This window comes from Schistocerca cancellata, chromosome 8, assembly GCF_023864275.1.
Source record: "Schistocerca cancellata isolate TAMUIC-IGC-003103 chromosome 8, iqSchCanc2.1, whole genome shotgun sequence".
NCBI lineage: Eukaryota > Metazoa > Arthropoda > Insecta > Orthoptera > Acrididae > Schistocerca > Schistocerca cancellata.
In genome coordinates, this window is record NC_064633.1 from 97390125 (window position 1) to 97405514 (window position 15390).

Consider the following 15390-nt stretch of genomic DNA (forward strand, 5'->3'; position numbering starts at 1 on the left):
GCCATTACTATTGCCAATGGCGATTACCAACATGACTTTACTATGAACACTTTTTCCTTCCACTCCATAGCTGAGCTAAGACTATTATAATAATTCTTTATTATGTCCAAAACTGTGAGATTAGAGCGTGAGATGTCAGATGTCTGTAAAAAAAACCTTACTTTGTGAAATAATAATAGTTTAATTTGGTATTTCTGCTTTTTATTTCATAGAAACAATCATTTATACCCAATTTATAAAATGTTACTGATTTTGCTTTACTACATTTTTTCTCATGTTGCCAACACGATACCCATGAAATTAAATTAAAACTGTTCTAAATTTCCTCGTGAGGCGAGGAGACAGCTAATCATATCCCTGAGATCATAGGAAAGTAAATTAAACATTTTTCAGCATGTGAAGAGTCTACTGACCTTCACTTCAAACAGCAAAATTTAAATTTATTTTACTTTTCATTTGCTACATTTCCTCTTAATTAATTAATTATTTATTTATTTGATTTATTATTTATTTAATTTAATTTTACATTGGAAACAGTGGACCTAGGGATGTTTAGGAGAATGGAAATCTCGTGTATAGACGAATGACACAAGTGACACCCAGTCACATGACCACATTCGAAGTCTGTGAGTTCCGCGGAGCACCCCATTCTGCTCTCTCACGATGTCTAATAACTACCAAGGTCACTGCTATGAAGTACCTGGCAGTAGGTGGCAGCACAACGCACCTAATATGAAAAACATATGTTTGAGGTGTCCGGATACTTTTGATCACAGAGTGTAGAAGAGAGGCAAATACCGAAATTTTTCATTTGGAAAGGAGGATGCTGATTTCATTCCCTACTCTGAGGATCTACTCCATTTCTAATGAACGCATCGTCGTTGGGACACACTAAATTCCTTTTTTTCTTCCATTGCAAGAATAATGATACAGGGCAGGTTAATTCATTTTTAACTATTTCTCAGGAAGCTGCTTAAAAGTAAACACAGCATTGTGTTGTTTTCTGTATCGTCTAACTTTACTTGTAGGACCACTGACTAGTAATGTATTTCAGGATCAGTTATTGCAACTTAACTTAGATCCAACAATAAGTACAGTGCCCGAAGATAACAAAAATGTTGCAAACCCAACAGAGATGAAAATGAAGATGGAACTGGGAGGAACAAATGATATCCAGTCAATTATAGATAAAATATTTTATCTGAAAGGCTTGTTGGAAGAAGCCAGCAAACATGCAGAGAAAACAGTTGATTTTCCAGGTCAGTGTAGGAATTATTTTTAATTATTTCAAATTGTGAACTGTTAAAATAGGACAAAATCAAGAACTACTGAAAAACTCTGCTTTTCTTTCAGTGCTGTGGAACCATGTCTCTGGCTTTCCTATTGATACTGTAGCTCAGCACAGAGCCTGCAAAGATGAATACAACTTACTGAAGCAAGAATTTGAGTTATATAAACAACAGAATCAACGACAGGTGCCAGCTAACCTGCGGTAGTAGTTATTATGTGAAACATTTATGCTTATGTACAGTTTAACACACAGTATTTAAATGTGTTGTCAGCACTATGTTGTTAATATTTTTGTTTTGTAAGAAATTTAAAATTCGAGTAGGAAAGAAAGTGAAAGCTCCAAACAGTAAAACTGTGATGACAGCTGTAGTTATTATAAGCTTAAATCACAGTAAGAGTCATGACAAAGACAGTACTCTTCAGGCAAAAACTCCTGTATAGGACCTGAAATAAGTCTCTAAACCTAAAATAATTTGGGTGTAAAGGAGACCACTCACTGAAGAGCAGACATTTTGAGTCATTGACAGGCATACAAAAAAGAATGAAAACTTCGCTAACTTTTGGAAGACATCCTTTGATGATTGAGTGTGTGCCCCCCTCCCTCACACACACACACACACACACACACACACACACATACACACACACACACACCTGTGGCAAAGTTGTAAGAATGCAGAAGGTCTGGGTGGCAGGTACACAGGCTAGGCATGTGACACATGGACACCATTGTGCGGTGCACAGTGATGATGATTCAGATGTATAGATTGATAGTGGGTGACAGGACAGATAAAGGAGAAATTTTTGGGTAGAGAATGGGGGGATAGTGGCTTAGCAAAGATTGGGGCCCCGAGGATTATGTGGGTGAAGAGTGTGTTGTAAGGATAATGCCCATCTAGATAGTTCAGATAAACTTGTTCTGGAGGGAAGGAACTAAATGGCACAGGTTGTGAAGTAGTTGTTGAACTTGGTGAGGGTGTCATGCTCAGCAACAAGCTGCTGAGCAAGTTGCCCGATTTAATTCAGTTGCATCTCATTACCATCATTTTGCTTTTGTTGATGTTCATCTTATAATCTCTTTTCAAGAATTTATCCATTCATTTCAACTGATTTTTTAGTTCTTCATTGTTTGTGTCAGAATTACAATGTCATTGGCAAACCTAAAAAGTTTTTCTGTAAAGTTTAATTTCCTTCACAGATTTCTCCTTGGTTTCCTTTACTGCTTACTCGTTGTACAGATGATTAAATAACATTGGGCATAGACTACAGTCCTGTCTCACTTCCTTCTCAACTACTGCTTTTCTTTCACATTCTTCAACCCTTAAAATTACATTCTTGTTTCTGTGCGTCAAAAGCTCTCTCTAAATCTACAAATATTATAAATGCAGGTTTTCCATTAATCTTCTGCATCAGTATGGTCTTGTGTGTTGCTACATTTCTGTAGAACCCAAACTGTTTTTCTCTGATGTCACCTGCCTATCAATTTTTACATTCTTCAGTGCATAATTCATCAGTATTTTGCAGCTATGACTTGTTAAACTAGTGTTTCAGTAACAATTGCACCTGTGAGCAACTGCCTTCTTTGGAATATGAATTATTACATTCTAATGTAACTCTTCAAGCTTTCCTGGCGAGATCTTGACATGTGGAATAATCGGGTCTACTGCCGTAAGTTTGTGTTGCTCTGGCACAATATTTCGGCCATGTAATTCGTTGCCTTCTTCAGGTGCTACCTGAGACTGCCGTATTGGAGGATCTTGTCCAATATTTATGCCCAGAGGGCGCTGGGTGCTCTCTTTGCCATCCGCGCCCGCCTGGTGCTACTTGTAAGGTGTTGTCTCTTCCCCGGTGCTTCCTTGGACATCCGTGCCCGACTTGGTCGCTATCTGTGGCAGCTCTCTGAGGCGCGTCCTGTGTCGGGCGTTCCGTTCACGATCCGCGCTCCCCTGGTGCTGCTCCTGAGGTTTTGGCCCTTCCCTGGTGCTCCCACGGATGTCTGCACTCGGCTCGTTCACCATCTGTGGTCGTGGCAGCTATCTGGGGCCGGACCCATGTTTGGTATTCTGTTTGTGGTCCACGCACGCTTGGTGCTGGTCCTGAGGTGTTGGCACTTCCCTGGTGCTCCAACAGACGTCTGCGCCTGTCTTGTCCACCACCCTCTGGGCTTAAATATTGGACAAGATCCTCCAATACGGCAGTCTCAGGTAGCACCTGAAGAAGGCAACGAGTTACGTGGCCGAAATATTGTGCCAAAGCGACATAAACTTCTGGCAGTAGACCTGATTATTCCACATATTACATTCTAATTGAAATCCGAGGGTATTTTAGCTGTCTCTTATATATTACATGCCAGGTGACACAGTTTATCACAGTTGTTCCTTCTAAGGATCTCAATAATTCTGAGGAAATGTCATCTACCCCTGAGGCCTTGTTTCACTCTCATATGTTCCATTTGATCTTCATTTACTTCATATTCTGTCTCTCCTGGTCTCATCATCCTGCTGAATAGTCCCCACGTGGAGATCCAAATGGGGAACTATTTTACCTCTGTCCACAGCTCGTGGTCTAGTGGCTAGCGTTGCTGCTTCTCGGTCATGGGGTCCTGGGTTCGATTCCCGGCCGGGTTGGGAATTTTATTCTGCCCAGGGCTGAGTGTTTGTCTTATCATCATCATCATCATCACCACCACCATTCATGACAGTGGCTTGCTTGAACTGTTTAAAAAATGGGACATTGTACGGGCACTGATGACCGCACAGTTGAGCGCCCCACAAACCAAATCTCATCACCATCATCATCATCATTTTATCTCTGGAATAATTTAGTGAGGTAGATGCCATAATTATCAAGTCATATAGTAGATATGCATGGCCTTGGGAAATATAACAGTTATACATTTCCCCTTGCTTCAGCCATTCACAGTTCCAAAATAGCAAGGGCATGTTGGCTGACGTTACAAGGCCAGATCATTCAGTCATCTAGACTGTTATCCCTGAAACTATTGGAAAGGCTGCTGCCCGCTTGAGGAACGATATGTTTGTCAGGCCTCTCAACAGATAATGTTTCAGTGCAGTTCCAGCTATGATTCAGCAATCTTTATAGCTGAGGCAGGCAAGCTATCACACCTGAGCAAGGTCCAGGGTTCATGGCTTTTCTGGAGCTAGTGATGACCACTTTTGTTCCACATATTTTTTTGCTATTGGTAATGCTGTAATTAAATTTTTGTTTGTTTACAGGTACACATGTGCGGTCCTGGTACACTTTGAAATTCTGACACTATAGTATTGTAACACACTGCTAGAGGAGCCAAAAGAGAATGGCATAGCCAGTTAATAAAATGGCTATGGGCTGCACGATTTGGTTTTGGCTTCTGTGATGGTGACATTGACACGGGTTCACAGGTAGATGCTGTGTTTCTTGACTTCCGCAAGGCGTTCGATACAGTTCCCCACAGTCGTTTAATGAACAAAGTAAGACCATATGGACTATCAGACCAATTGTGTGATTGGATTGAGGAGTTCCTAGATAACAGAATGCAGCATGTCATTCTCAATGGAGAGAAGTCTTCCGAAGTAAGAGTGATTTCAGGTGTGCCGCAGGGGAGTGTCATAGGACCGTTGCTATTCACAATATACATAAATGACCTGGTGGATGACATCGGAAGTTCACTGAGGCTTTTTGCGGATGATGCTGTGGTGTATCGAGAGGTTGTAACAAGGGAAAATTGTACTGAAATGCAGGAGGATCTGCAGCGAATTGACGCATGGTGCAGGGAATGGCAATTGAATCTCAATGTAGACAAGTGTAATGTGCTGCGAATACATAGAAAGATAGATCCCTTATCATTTAGCTACAAAATAGGTCAGCAACTGGAAGCAGTTAATTCCATAAATTATCTGGGAGTACGCATTAGGAGTGATTTAAAATGGAATGATCATATAAAGTTGATCGTTGGTAAAGCAGATGCCAGACTGAGATTCATTGGAAGAATCCTAAGGAAATGCAATCTGAAAACAAAGGAAGTAGGTTACGGTACGCTTGTTCGCCCACTGCTTGAATACTGCTCAACAGTGTGGGATCCGTACCAGATAGGGTTGATAGAAGAGATAGAGAAGATCCAACGGAGAGCAGTGCGCTTCGTTACAGGATCATTTAGTAATCGCGAAACTGTTACGGAGATGATAGATAAACTCCAGTGGAAGACTCTGCAATGTATATATCGCGAAGAGACCATGAGGATAAAATCAGAGAGATTAGAGCCCACACAGAAGCATACCAACAATCCATCTTTCCACGAACAATACGAGACTGGAATAGAGGGGAGAACCGATAGAGGTACTCAGGGTACCCTCCGCCACACACTGTCAGATGGCTTGCGGAGTGTGGATGTAGATGTAGATGTAGATGTAGATGGTATGGTGGCATGGAGGCTATGGTGTGTACCAGGACTGCAGTCATTTACCTAAAGGGGGAAAAAAAACAAGAAATTAATTATATAATTTAATTTTTTTGACGTGGTATTTAAAACTTCATAAACATTCCTTACACAAATTTTGAAATTGCCTGCAGTTGTACGATGGTGTGCATCAGTGTATCAGAGGCTAGCCCAAAAATGGGCAAAAACAGACTCAAAAATTCTTTGAACAATTACAGAAAGATGCATTGTGCAGACAGGAGGGTAAGTGGTTCATCAATTAATAAAAAGTATCAATTTACTTATGGATATGCCCACAACCATTGTTCACTTTTTGAATACAAAAATCATTTTGCCAATTTCTGCTGTTTAATATTTTTAAAATAAATTTTTCTTTTCTTCATCATTCATTGGACACGTCGCCATTTTCAAGTGCTAAAAAGTTGAAGTTCTGTCTATGCATTGCTGCCATTGGTATAATAAGGGCAAGCAAACGAAATTCAGCATTTCATGTGCTACATTACTCGCTATATAAGTAATGAGTACAAGTGCACCCTGTGTTAATAGCGAAGAAATTGACAGAACAGTTCACTCGTTTATATAAATATATATCATATCATGCATAACATATGCATGAAATAAGCACTGCAAATTCTTGCCCCCACATTGCAAATCTCATGCTGATTGCACCCCTCCTCACCTGTAATTCAAAGAATCTGCATCATTATTACACAAAAAGTGACTATTTCTACTGAAACCTTTTAAATTAGTAACCCATCCTGCTTAGAACGGAGTAATATTGACTAAATTCTAAACATATAGACACTGCATACATTTTGCAGCTGTAATGCCCCGAAGATATAAGGAAAGGCTATTTCATGTGCATTAGCATTGGGTATAAGTATTCGATATAAGTTTTTCAAAAACTGACAGAAACAAGAGAAAAAGTGAATAGTAGGATCTTCTGGCTGGGATCCAGCAGAGTTTTATATTAAGACAGCAAATACATGTTACACTCATCTATTCCTTCAGTGAACATGGTGGAAGCTGAGAGAATAAATGCTGCCTCTTGCTGGGTAGGCAACACTTGTCTTTTGCTATTTCAGTGTGTCCTGGTGCTTCTCCTGCTGCTGTTGCTGCTGCAACATTTTCAGCAGAGCATGCTTTCATAAACCATTATTCTAGTTTCTGGAACTTTCATAATGTTGAAACAAGAAATAGTTGCTATTTGTTTTCTTAATGAGTACAGAAACCAGTTTTGTGACAGCTACAATGAAATGTGCAGTCAGTTCCAGTGTGGCTTGGTTGGGATCCAAATACTGCACCAGTCTGGTCACTGAGTCTGTTGCATATGAATTGACCTGATTACTTCACTGAGCATTATCGCTAAACTGCAGGTGGTGTTCAGTGCATCACCAACGTACATTAAGTATTGATTGGTGTCACAGTCTGCAGGTGCATAGTCAGTCACCTGCCATCTATTGTGGAAGATGGCAGACACTCTTGGTGGGCTTACCAACTAATTCGGAGGTTGATATAGCCATTGAAAGCTGGGCATTGAGATAATGTAAACTATACTAACTCAGATTTACCCATACGACTGCCTCCTCCACTTTTTAACATTCATAATAAAAATCTTGTTTATTGTTGATTGAAGAGATAACACTATTTGCTCCAGTACAATATGCTTCTGAAGCTCTGACTGGATAAAAATATTGATTGCATGATGAGAAAATGCACGACATGCAGATTTTACTGTACGAAGACACATGAAAAATTTAATTTTCACTATACTTTCTTCTCTTTTATATTTATGTTGCCATTTATTTTCTAATTTTTGCAGAAATGAAGATACAGAACTGGAGATAAGCAGTCTTAAAGGTCAGATAAAAAGTTTAAAGGAGAGGATTCGTATATTGACTACACAGCTTGAAGATGTGGAAAAAGAATACAAAGAAGAAATTGACCATCTTGAAAAGGTAAATCATTACTAAGCTTGTTGTGTTTGTTAATTATTATTATTATTATAGAATTTTTTATATTATTGACAACCCCCCCCCCCTTCTTCTCTCTCTCTCTCTCTCTGTCTCCCCCAACCTGCAGCAAGTTGCAATCACCAGTGAAATTTTGCTGTATTCTTCTCTAGCTGACAGTAGCTTCTCTTCCCTCTACTTCCCATTCTCTCCACACAGTCTCTTTCTACGTCCACACCTATACTCTGCAAACCACTGTGATGTGCATGGCAGAGGGGTGCCATACATCCCATTGCACCATCATCCTCCCACCCACTTCACCTAACACAGCTAGTTGTCCGAAAGCTCAACAGCATTTGTTCGTGTTGATCTCTTATTGCCACAATACCTTCCATTTTTTACATTACAAAGGTTATTATAGAAGGGAAACCAAACATTTTGCGAAAAAATGGCATGCTTTCCATCAATGTTAAGTTATTGACACTAATGTTGTTTTATTTTTGGTAATTTATGTGAAACAGTCACACGTTCATTACACAATGCAGTAGCTTTTTCTGACCTTTGTTGGTCAACCTCTAATGAATTCTCTTACTGCTTTAGTTTTGATGAAAGTCTATGTGTGTGTTAATGCAGCTTGCCGCTAACTCGGTGTAATGTTTTGTCTGTACAGAAGTGTATCTGTCGCCTTTATCGCTCTCTCACCCTCACACACAATTCTGTACAATAAAGTCAAGGGCTTAGGTTTTCTTATCAGGCTTATCCGTGCAAAGACAGACAAAAAAATTATACTAATGGGAGGATTCTGAGTAACTTCTAGAATTCCATTCGCTCTCTCTCTCTCTCTCTCTCTCTCTCTCTCTCTCTCTCTCTCTCTCTCTCTCTCTGTCCTTTATCTGTGTACAGTTCAAATATAAGTTACATGAAATCAGCCTAGTAGAATCTCTGGTGGAGCCCTTCATCTTAATATTCAGCGGCTGGCTTGCTAGAAAAGATCTTTACATACGTTATTATTATTAAGCGCTGCATTCAGTTGGGAAAATCGATCGTTTGAACACTTCATTCAGTTTACGACAGATCTAAAATTTCAGATGTGGACGAAGCCTTTTTGGACGATTTCAATAAAAACTCAGAGATTGCAGGCTCTCTTCGTCACAGCTGAAACTTCCCAATTAATTACAGGGCCCAGACAATCATCAATGATTCAGACATAGAATGCATTCGTCATTCACTCTAGAATAAAATGGTCACAAACCTTATTTCTGAGGAAAATTGTATATTGAATCCATTTCCGTACATGTTCCGTTTCCGTGGATTTTAAGTCTCACGCAATTTACTTTTACAAGTCCTTCTTTCTCTTTATCTACCACGCTAGCGGCACAAACTTTCCTGTCTCGCTTTAGCACGAAGAAGAGTAAATAAAATCTCCTTTAGCAATCCGAAAATCTTCCAACCGATACTTTCCGAAGCTGTTCCTTTCTCTCTCCTCTCTCTATATAATGACCATGGAGCATACATCTCTGTACCTCTGTTGTTCCAAAGAATAAACGTACTAGAAAAATACCTTGGCGTCGACGAGCTGTCGGCGCATATATTACTAGAAAATCTGCTCAGATACTTTTCAAACGTAAATAAATGTGGATGATTTGATTGACCATTATTAATTATTGCGTGGTAGAGGGTAATTTTCCGTGGGGAGATTACAATGCCCCTCGCAGCGAGCGAAGTTTGTGAGGTCAATTTTTATTCACCGAACACACTTCGCGAGCTATCTATTAGCGTGGATAACCCGGAAGTGATGATTGTCAGTCCTCCGACTGAAAAGGAATATTATGTTTGAACTAGACGAAGAAAAGAAATGTTGAAGACAGAAGAAATGAAGAGACCGGTACCGCGGCTGTATTACTTTTACGTGCATCTAGGTGTTATGTTTGCTGTGCACAACCAAGGAAGATGATCTTTCATGAACTTATGTCAGGGTCTACCCATTCGGGAACTTTCTTAAGCAGGGAAACCTTGGAAAACCTCTTAAGCTTAGACCACCAGCCTACGATACATAGAAGATAGGAAAGCCTATAGAAGAACAAAAATAATTTTGAAATTTATCTCTAAAGGAAAGATAGGGCTTAATTTGTATCACGATTTGGAGAAGAGTAGTTTGTGCCTCTAGCAAAAAAAACGTTTTACAATAAATAACGTGAATTTGCGTTTTACAATCTTGCTCCTAGGACAATATCTTGCGGTGCTAAACTCCCCCGGGTCTTGCATGTCCCCGACGTCCACATTTGTAGTCGGTCTTCTATGCGGCCCCCTCTGTCGTTGATCTTCTACGCGGCCCACAATGGGAAGAGTAGAAGGGACAGGGATACTCGAATTCACATGCAACATTCATTCCAAAAGAATTAGCAATGACCAAAAGGGAAACTCTTCCTGTAAGAGAACTGATTAGGTTGCACCGTCCAAGATTCTCCTTTTTGAAAGCAAAGTCCTTGTGGCTTCATGGATCCTTTTTGTTACGACGTACTTCAAGGAATTCAACTCTTAATTAATGATGTTGCCAAAAGCATCATCCGATTTACTCTCGTTTGAATACTCCTTTTGACTTTGCCTCCCCACTTGTGCTTATAAGTCCAAAAGTTTTAACAGATTTTCTATGACTGATTTGTTCTTCGTAATTTAAAGGATTCATGTAACTGGCTATAGATTTTGGATTCAAATCATCGAATAATGGAAAGTGTAGTTCATTTTATTCCAAGACATTATCCATATTTCCTTGATAAGTCATATAATTTAGCTATACTCAAAAAAACTTTTTATTCTAAATACATATATTTCTACGCTTGAGTGCTGAAATGTAGAAGTTATTAGCATTGAGGAATGCGGATTCACTTCTTTCATTTACTCTCTGATTCATACGGCGTTCATCCATGCTCATATATGGAAATGGATTTTTCACACAAAATTCCCAAACGAACACGAACCATTAAATTACTACTGAATCTATGAATACTACTTTCTTAAATCATTCAATAATAAATTAAAACTCTTAACTTCAAATTATACCACCTATTCCTTTTAAAGTTCAACATGAATCAGTTTATCCTCGCGTTTGGTGCGAGTCTCTTACAAAGGATATCTGTATCGTCTATATCGATTTTAATTCTCGCGCCGACGTCAACTGTTTTGTGCGGGAAATAATCTTTGCGGCGTTAACCGTCACTCACGATTCACTACCACAACACATCCCTTCACAATTTACACATTTAAGCGTTCACATGAGATTATATATGAATCTTCACTCGAACCTCTTTAGATTATTCAGCGTCATTTGCGGGGAAACATTTCATTCTTCTTAAAGGTCAGTCAGATCCTTTATACATCTTGATAACATTAGCAATGCTGAAGTTCTATGTTCACCCAAACCACAGGTGAAGCCTATCTCCACTATCTTTTTTACAACACTCAATAGTACTAATTAGTCACTATTTCTATACTCTATGTCACTGACTAACTATTTCAATTTAAAGGCTTTTAACACTACACACATACAGTTTATTGTTATATTTTTTACGAGCGTTCATCTCTGTCACTCGGAACACCATTCCTCCCTATCTTCTAATCTTCATTATATCTTTTTAAGTCGTTATGAGGAAATAACCCTTTTATTTTGTTCGATCCCGGGTAGCGATCTATTTCCTTTTGAACTTGAGCCTTTAACCTCCAGGGAACAGGATAGAAAGTTCTACAATACGTTTCGTGCGGCTTAACGTAGAGATGGCATATGTATCCTTTAATCACTCCTGGCCTTTCATCAAACACGTTTTCATACGCTGATAATAATTCTTTGAGCTGCTTCTTCTGATCTTCAGTGATGCAGTCGGATTCATTTAACTTCTCATACACTAATTGACCGAAATCTCTTTTGACTTTGAACTCATTATTCATGTGCTGTTTAAAATTTTGTGCAGTCCTGATTACTTGCACACTGATCCCACTATTATATTTACTGGTAAGGCTTTCTTTTTTCAACAAGTCCAACTCAATTTCTTGTTTATTTACATTTAACCAAATTTTTCCTGTTTTAAAATCTATTCTGCATCCGTATTGACGTAGGCTGTCGACTCCGATAATGCAGTCTACCACCAAATTTTTCACAACAAGGAATGTGCTTAATATTGCTACCTTTCCTACTTCTACACTAAGTAGTGACTGCACTTTTCCATTCGCCGATCGAGCCCCAACGGCGCCTATTATTTTGCAATTTTGAACTGGAAAAATTGGTACTTGTCTTATATTTCTGATCTTGTTGAATAGAGCCTCCGAAATAACATTTGTGGTTGCAGATGTGTCTAAAACCGCCACTATAGGTACAGTTTCCAAAATGACTTGCACTTCGGCTACTGCGGAGGAGGAGGAGGAGATTTAGTGTTTAACGTCCCGTCGACAACGAGGTCATTAGAGACGGAGCGCAAGCTCGGGTTAGGGAAGGATGGGGAAGGAAATCGTCCGTGCCCTTTCAAGGGATCCATCCCGGCATTTGCCTGAAGCGATTTAGGGAAATCACGGAAAACCTAAATCAGGATGGCCGGAGACGGGATTGAACCGTCGTCCTCCCGAATGCGAGTCCAGTGTGCTAACCACTGCGCCACCTCGCTCGGTCGGCTACTGCCACCTGTTCCTTATTCTCATCTTGGGGTTCTAAGTCCTCGGTCAATTCATCTGCCAGTAATTGTCCATCATTATACGTTAGCATGGGTACACATATCCTGTTGCCCCTCAACCTATTGTTGACCGCTCCTCCGGGGCACGAGTGGGTCCTTACAAGTTTGTTGGATTTTGATTCACCTGGTGGTTGACCTCATCCGTCACTTCGGTATTTACCGGTTGATTCGCGGATGTCCGTCCCCACTGATGTTGGTTATTTGAGTTTATTCCCCCCGGTTGGTTCCACTTTCTATTACTGTTATTGTTCGAAGCTTGTGGTCTGAAATTCCTTTCGTTCCCCCATACGGGATTATATCGTTTCCCATTCCTGTTGTTCCTTGGATAGCCCCTCGCAAGACTATTGCCGGTATTATTATTGAGATTTTGAGGGGTTTCTCCACTATTTATCGATCTCTGTGCGTTCCCTTGCCTACCATTTGGCGGAGGTTCTATCTCCCTATATTGGAATCTGTTGTTACGGGCTTTCTGGTTGTTCTCTTCTATAATGTCTATATGATCTAACGTTGTGAGGAACGACTCCAGGTCTTTATTATCGTTGCCGTAAATTAATTGATTCCGGATGCTAGTTGGTAATCTTGCCTTAAGTATGTTTATTATGTCTGCCAAAGGCATAGGTCTGTCCCAATATCTAGTTTTATTTATATATTTTTCAAAATACTTCCTAAGGCTTCCTTTCGAAAAAGAGAAAGGCTCTGGGTAGAGCACCTCCTGCCTTAGGCGTTCCTGTACTCCTTCTGACCAGAACTTTGCTAGAAACGCTTTTTCAAAATCGTCATAGGTCGAGCAAACAGAAGTCATGTCCGAGGCCCAGATCGCCCCCGAACCTTGTATATACCCAGTAACGAAACTGATCTTCTGCCACTCCGACCAATTTCGGGGTAGAACTCCTCTAAAACTTCGAATAAAAACAATCTGATGGACCACCCTTTTGTCAGTGTTAAAAATCTGAAATTGCCGATGCTTTATCATTTTTTCTTCGGCATGGCAAAGGCTTTCGTAATCTCCGTCAGATAAAACTTCACGCGAACAACTAGCTCGTGGCAATTTAATATTTGAATTACTCACACAAGTCGGTATTGTGTGCGAATGTGCAGTAACTGGCTCTATAGTCACTGACAACTTCTGCTGCTGGCCTGTATTCATTTGTTCTGAGCCTTGTTGTGAAACGCGTATCGACTCTGCTATCGTTTGTTTCCAATGCTCAAGATCAGCACCTAACTGCTGTCGCACTTCCTCTAGTCCTTTCGCAAACAAATTCTCTTCCTGTTTGCCGCACAGACTCTGGAATGCTTCTTTAACATTTTGCTCAACGTTTTCACACATTAGCCTTTTGTTTTCTAATGTGATTTCGGATAATTTACCCGTTAATACATTAATCTGGTGGTCTATAACGTCTTGACGTTCTGTCAGATGTTCCACACTTTCCTTTAGGTTCGTCTGCGTACGTGCCAATTCAGGAAGTTGCGCAATTGCACATGATATGGCATCTTGCTTTTGTACTAATTGCGGAACCATTTCCACCTGTTCGCGTACGGTATCTATCTTAATAGCCACGTACTCCTTCATTTCTACACGTACGCGTTGAGTAGATTCCTCACATTGAGCTTTAACCAATTCGATTTGTGCAGTTAATTTTCGTTCCGTCACTTCGGCCTGATCTTTAAGTTCCTTTGTCTTTGCCTCTATCCGTTGGTCTAATTCGGAAAAACTGTCATGTAACTGCTGCTTAATCTCAGCTTTCAACTTTTCCTGCCCTTCAGTAACTGAGGCTAACTTCGCATTCAAATCATTTTGCCCTTCATTCACTGCGGCGAACTTCGCGTTAATGTCGGTTTTCAAATTTTCTTGCCCTTCAGTAACTGAGGCTAATTTTGTATTCAAATGGTTTTGCCCTTCAGTAACTGAGGCTAATTTCGTATTCATATTATTCACGGTCTCCGTTAACATCTGCATCTGCCTCATGATAATGACCAATGGGTCTAATCCATGTTGCATACTGGCTGTTACATCTCCAGCCGTGTCTACCGGGCGTTCTATTGCGCTATCTGTAGCGATCGGTTCTACAACACTTCTTACTACATCATTATCATCAGTGCTCACAGCTGAAGGCTGTTGCGTGTTGCTCTGCTCTGCTTGACTCATCTTAAACATTGCCCTAGTTAAAACCATATAAATGTTCTACAGTCAAGATGTATATATATCTCCCTTCACAAGAATACTTCTGTGGCTACTTCCTTATAGTACTTATACAGGTAAATGCAACTAGGACAGGTCAGTCAAACTACTTCTGTTATGAACACAATTAGTAAATGTTCAAATCTACGTCTACTTCCTCAATACTAGCAAGTTTAATAAAAAAGTATAGATCTGGCCTTTTTTCTGCGTCCAGCGTGCTGCTTTTATTTGTAGATCAAATAATACGACTGCGAGTATTTCTTGTCTCTTCCACGTTAAGTTGTCTCGTCGTAGTTCACATGAAACAAAGAACAAAATTATTTTAACAACGTCCAAAAACGTGTCCTGTCACGGATTGGCCATTCTAATGATTTCTCTTACTGCTTTAGTTTTGATGAAAGTCTGTGTGTGTTAATGCAGCTTGCCGCTAACTCAGTGTAATGTTTTGTCTGTACAGATCTTTACATACGTTATTATTATTAAGCGCTGCATTCAGTTGGGAAAATTGATCGTTTGAACACTTCGTTCAGTTTACGACAGATCTAAAATTTCAGATGTGGACGAAGCCTTTTTGGACGATTTCAATAAAAACTCAGAGATTGCAGGCTCTCTTCGTCACAGCTGAAACTTCCCAATTAATTACAGGGCCCAGACAATCATCAATGATTCAGACAGAGAACACATTTGTCATTCACTCTAGAATAAAATGGTCACAAACCTTATTTCTAAGGAAAATTGTATATTGAATCCATTTCCGTACATGTTCCGTTTCCGTGGATTTTAAGTCTCACGCAATTTACTTTTACAAGTCCTTCT

The 15390-nt window shown here is 39.9% G+C and overlaps 1 protein-coding gene across 2 annotated transcripts in view; it reads left to right on the top strand.

Moving 5' to 3' along the window:
• LOC126094685 (GRIP and coiled-coil domain-containing protein 1) overlaps positions 1-15390 on the top strand; it is a 135853-nt gene that overhangs the window by 72685 nt on the left and 47778 nt on the right. For both annotated transcript variants that reach the window (XM_049909207.1, XM_049909206.1), the window contains exons 7-9: positions 1055-1259; positions 1354-1492; positions 7548-7683. In XM_049909207.1, the coding sequence (XP_049765164.1) occupies positions 1055-1259; positions 1354-1492; positions 7548-7683 (480 nt within the window). The remainder of the gene's footprint in view (positions 1-1054; positions 1260-1353; positions 1493-7547; positions 7684-15390) is intronic.